Consider the following 6,000-nt stretch of genomic DNA (forward strand, 5'->3'; position numbering starts at 1 on the left):
TCTACAAATTTGAGCTAATGGAATAAATGCATGTTAATATTTTAATATACACAATTAAAATTGCAGGCGCTGTGGCGTAGTTGGGTAGAAGCTTGACTGCGAAACTGGCGTCAATCATAAAAAAACTTGATTTTTCAGAAGATCGTTTTTAAAGTTTATAAAATAATCGAATGTATTAAAAATAAATATTAAGCCACTTATTGAAATTTTTACTGTGCAACAGATCTTTTTAGGTAAAACCTGAATGTTTTTTCCCCACTTGAAAAATATTTAGTATACTTTAGCAAAATCAACACTTTCTGCCTTATAGCGGGTAAATAAATATTATTTTGAGAAATAAAAAGACTGTTTTTTGATCCACTCACATTTTTATTAACAACCAACTAGTTTCGGCATCAACTTGTTGCCCTCTTCAGGGTTTTATTCATGACGAAACTAGTTGGTTGTTAATAAAAGTGTGAGGTGATCAAAAAACAACTTCTTTTTATTCCTCAAAATAATATATCACTATGATCTACTAAAGTAAATGCTTTCAATATTAAAAAAGTAAAAATAAAGGTAAATATTATGTTTAAAATATGCCGCTTTTGCTGGGATATAATACATTTTTTGGGCATTCCGAAAACATGCAACTGAAAATTGTCGATTTTTTATATATGACGTTATTGAAAGGAGTGAGGGATATGTACTGATCTAATCAATCATTTCCTTATTCCAGCTGGCCTACTCCAGATGCGAGGATGTAGAGGTGGTTGAGGCGGTATCCGGGCAGGAGGACCAGTTGGAAGATGGCCACCACAACTTGCAGGACCGAGACGACAACGACATTCCCAACACGGACCAGATCGCGCTGGAGTCGGGCGATCAGGAACCTGGGGCCAGCCAGGCTGCGAACTTGGTCTTCAACGTTCAACAGCACCCCAACAGAGTCCTGCAATTAGGTCTGTAGATTTGTTTCTTCTTCTTCTTTTTCTTCTTCTTCTTCTTCCTCTTGGTCTTCTTAGTCTTCTTCTTCTTCTTCATGGTCTTCTTCGTCTTCTTCTTCTTCTTCTTTTTCTTCTTCTTCTTCTTCCTTCATGTAGATTCGAAGATCTGTCTATTCTTTTATCTGTGTCTTGTGATGTGGACTGCCAGCTATCACTCAATCGCTTTAGACGTTTTCCAGGTGGTCTTATTCCGTCTGGGTTCCCTATTGTATGGTTAATTTAATTCGACAATTTCTGCCTTCTCCGTTAGATAATAATTATTAAAGGGAAACTCGCAGACTACAAATTCAAAATGCGAACGACCGCGCTAGAGGTCGTTCGTTCTTCTACGCGCAATTTAAAAAATATACATACTTATATGGATATTGGAATTAGCGTTTTTTTACTAAACGAGGATAAATTGCAAAACCATTTTTATGATTTTTTTTAATTCCTTAACTTAACGATTAATATTTTTTTATTTTTAAAACCATTTGTTTATTTCGAAGAAAATCTTTTTTTTCAAAAGAAAAACGGTATTTTAAGCAAAAATTCAATTTGGTCAAATGTTACTTGGGTTTAAAGAAAATGAAACTGCGATTTATCGTAGAGTCTCTTAATATGCATATAAATTATTGAATTATGAATACAGCTGATAATATTTAAACAAGAAGCTAACTACTACTGCCATCTATTGAAAAGCTTAACACATTATTTTAAACTGAAATCGGTTTGAATACTAGATAATCCGTAAAACCTGCGTTGTTGGCATATTACACCTAGATGAACTCATGTTTAACAAACTCAGAAGTAAAATCATCTACCTAAATAACTTTATTTCTAACTTTCATTAAATGCATGCCTTTGTCGAGATAGCGAGTTTTTTTTATCTATAATTTTCATTAAAAAATTACATGAAATTAAAGCAACTTTAAACTTGAAGAGTAAATCCACCCACAAGTAAGAAATATATTATAAAACTTTTAAAGTTGGAGCCTAGCTGGAAACTTGGGTTGCATAAGCCGTAGCTAAATTTCACACCCACATGGACGTTAGGTTTAATCAAAATTGTAACAAGCAATAAAAAAAAAACTATTTACACCTGTATAATTTTACTCAATTGATTATGTTATATCCCACCTCACTAGTTAATATATTTACTACAGACTTATGATAATTTATTATGGCCACCCTATGAAATTGACAATATTAAAATATAATCCTCTTTTTCTTACTATGAAGTGATAAATTACTGTATTTAATTTCACTTCATAGTTAGAAAAAGAGGATTTTATTTTAATACTGTCAATTTCATATGGTGGATTTCATTTCATGTAGAAAAATCCCTCTAATTATTTGTAAACATGTTTCAGGGTCACCCCGGGTACCGAACGGGCACCTGGTGGGTCCACCCCACAAACACAACATCGGCTACCGGGGACAGCAGGCTCCTCCCCCTCCACCCCAGCTGCTGAAGAACAATATCCAACAAGAAGCCATGGACAAGATCTTTTCAGGAGGCAACGACATCTGGCCAGCACCAGTTCCTGAAATGCCCAAGATTATTTCCCTCGACGTTAAATGCGAGAAGAATTCAATGAAGGTCTTTCTAGGATTCGATAAGCCTTTCTACGGAATCGTTTTCTCTAAAGGACACTATTCAAATCTTAATTGCGTCCATCTTCCAGCGGGCTTAGGAAGGACGTCAGCAAATTTCGAAATCAGCATCCATGCATGTGGTACTGCAGGAAACACTGAGAATGGACTCTATGGATACGGAGCGGACTCAGGATCTGGAACGTATTTCGAAAACATCATCGTTATCCAATACGACCCACAAGTACAAGAGGTCTGGGATCAGGCTAGAAAACTGCGCTGTACTTGGCATGATCAATACGAAAAGTCTGTAACCTTCCGACCGTTCCCAGTGGATATGCTAGACGTTGTCAGAGCTGATTTCGCCGGAGACAATGTAGGATGCTGGATGCAAATCCAGGTGGGCAAAGGACCTTGGGCTTCGGAAGTGTCAGGCTTAGTAAAGATTGGACAGACAATGACAATGGTACTAGCTATCAAGGACGATGATTCTAAATTTGATATGCTGGTCAGAAACTGCATGGCTCATGATGGCAAACGCGCACCAATTCAATTAGTGGATCAGAAGGGATGCGTAACAAGACCGAAGCTAATGTCCAGATTTACTAAAATAAAGAATTTCGGAGCAAGCGCTTCCGTTTTGTCGTACGCCCACTTCCAAGCTTTCAAGTTCCCGGATTCTATGGAAGTGCACTTCCAATGTACAATACAGATCTGCAGATACCAATGCCCCGATCAATGCTCAGACCAAGGTCTTATCGCGGGACCAGAGATAAGAAGGCCTGGACCTGAGTATGGACCACCTCCTCCTCCTCCACTACCGTTGGAAGCATTCCTTCACGGAGGACGTCCTAGGGACGAGCGCAGAGTGAGAAGAACGAGGGAGGTTGACCCAGAAAAGGAAGTCGGTGTCAACAGGGTGATCAGAGTTGTATCAACGGGAGACTTGACATTCGCACTTGATGAAAGCACAAACAACACGTCATCAGAAACTATGGTATTCCCAGCGAGGGAAGAGATGCCTCCGGGAGGAATGATTTGCATGACAACTCCAGGATTCGCTGCCACCTTAATTGTTTTATTGGGTATCCTCATCGTATCGTGTCTTATGTCCGCTTTCCTTTGCATTCGATTAAGGCCGTTCTCTGGTCTTCACGAAAAGACTTTGGCATTTAGCGAGCCTATTTCCCCAAAAAAGAAAAACAAAAGCTGTTTCTACTCATAGAGCGAGAACTAGTTAGCAAAAATCTATGTTTTCGAATTCAGATAGTGTCAGGATTTAAAAAAAATGCAAGTTAAATTGAAACAAGTCAAAGAAACTCAATTAATTAGGAAACATTAGAACGCAAAATTTATTTTTTATATTCAAATAATTTATTATTGAATTTTGGGAGGGTGGAGGAATAGTTTAAGTATACGCAGCCATAACGTTATAAATATATTTATATCAAAGTGCTCAAAATTATTTTTAATGTTCGTAAGTATGTAACTGATTTATATGTATGTTTATTCAGGTCATAATAATATAATACATCTATTTTAAATATATATTTTTTATTAAACCAACGACAAAACGTTTGTTAGTCGCGAATGCTTAAAAATATTTTAATATCTTTTTTAAATATGTATATAAATATTCTTGTTTATATAATACAACATTAAAATATGTACATATTTTCATATAAAAATATTTATTTTATAGAAATGATAGTACCTACCAAAATACTCAAATTTGAATTTTCACTCACCTGGCATTATTAAAGCTGAAATAATAAACACCAGTCATATACCTGATATTATAGCTAGGAATTAATTAATTGTAGAATTTAGTTATTTATGAATAGGGGTTAGTTGGGAATGAGGGGAAAAGGTCGACGTAGTAATTACGTCGCAAAAATGTAACTCAATTTTGAGACTTATCACTAATTTAATTTATTGTTTAATCTAAGATTTATATTAAGTTGTGTGTGAAGACTGATGACTGTGTGGTATCAATGATTTATGAGGCTTTACGTTTGGAAATTTTAGGTTTTACCGTGAACAGTTCAAGTCACTTAAAAATTTTCATTCTTTCTTATAAATTAACTTTATTATCTCTTGAAACAATTACTCTATACATATTTTTTTTATATTTATTTCAATGCTTTATTATCATGTTATTGATATACATACTATATATGTGTAGCCTACTTTCAAAATGCGCTTGATCCATGTAAGTCGATTTTACAAAAAATGCAAAATTCTCCGGGTAACATTTATGTTTCAATAATTTGTCTACCTTAAGAAAAAATATTATGAAACAGAGAATTTTCTCATTTTTTGGATTTTTTTCAGTATTTAAAAAAAACACAAGACACAAAGCGATAATAAGACCATCTTAATTTTTGACCTATACCCGCTCTCTTATTGTATATTATGGGTCAAAGGCAAGTTTGATTAATATAGCGGAATTTGAAATACAAAGCTGTTTTTAAGTATTTTTTAACAGGGTTTTCAGGTATATAAATATTTTAAACCCCACAATTGGCATTCATATAGAGTATTTATTTTAAAATATTATAAAATTGGATCTAGCGGATTTCGAAAGTAGGCGACACATATAACAACTCGTTACAAATTATGAAATGAAAATATCTTTAAAATCACGTTGTTTTTTGTATTAAAATCCGATTTGCCTTCAAGAAAATTTTCAATCAATTTAATTTAATCACTATCCATAAATATAAACCTTTTATCTATTATTAAAAATACACACGTTACAATCCCTTTATGTCATATTTGATTAATACCAAAAATATTATATGTATTCAATTATTTCCAATTTATTTTTTCATACTTTACAAATCTACTGGCATATAAATAAATAATCAAAATTAACAAATTACAAAATAGTTAAACAGCCGTTTCTGTATGTTTTCGTGTGTTCATTTATGTTAAGTTAAATAATAAATTATGTTTTAATATTTATTTTTAAATAAGGGCCCTAGGTAAGTTATTTATTTTGTTTTAAGTATATTTTAGTGTTTTTTTGTTGTTTTATATTGAGCTCAAAATAAACAACGAATACGTTATTCAAACAAAATTAAAACATTTTATTTTATTCCCTTATTTTAATGTTTCTTATTTTATTCCCCTAATTTCTAAAAATATATATATTTGTGTTAAAAATATATTTGTAGCAAAAAATTTTAACATATTTTTAATAAAAAAATATTTGTAAGGTAAAGACTCAATAACCATCAGGTTACTTCCCCGCAGTGGTAGATAGAAATAATAGAACGCCACATAAATTTGTCTTTTGAACAATATTCGCCTCTTCCACATTCATGCATTCTCTCATACATTATCATCTATAAATACTACTATGTTTTAAATATGATTGTATTGTAGCACGTGATTCGATGCAACCAGCATCATTATCGGTACAGTGTTTGATATG

General features: G+C 33.2%; 1 protein-coding gene across 1 annotated transcript in view; it reads left to right on the forward strand.

The window, feature by feature from the left end:
- dy (transmembrane protein dusky) overlaps window positions 1–3,927 on the forward strand; it is a 65,326-nt gene extending 61,399 nt beyond the window's left edge. Inside the window, exons 3-4 of the mRNA XM_088257383.1 lie at window positions 719–941; window positions 2,339–3,927. Coding sequence (XP_088113509.1) covers window positions 719–941; window positions 2,339–3,786 — 1,671 coding nt within the window. The 3' untranslated portion in view covers window positions 3,787–3,927. The remainder of the gene's footprint in view (window positions 1–718; window positions 942–2,338) is intronic.
- Window positions 3,928–6,000: the final 2,073 nt, after the last annotated feature.

Source organism: Brachycentrus maculatus, unplaced genomic scaffold, assembly GCF_059751285.1.
Source record: "Brachycentrus maculatus isolate JH-2025_06_01 unplaced genomic scaffold, ASM5975128v1 h1tg000081l, whole genome shotgun sequence".
NCBI lineage: Eukaryota > Metazoa > Arthropoda > Insecta > Trichoptera > Brachycentridae > Brachycentrus > Brachycentrus maculatus.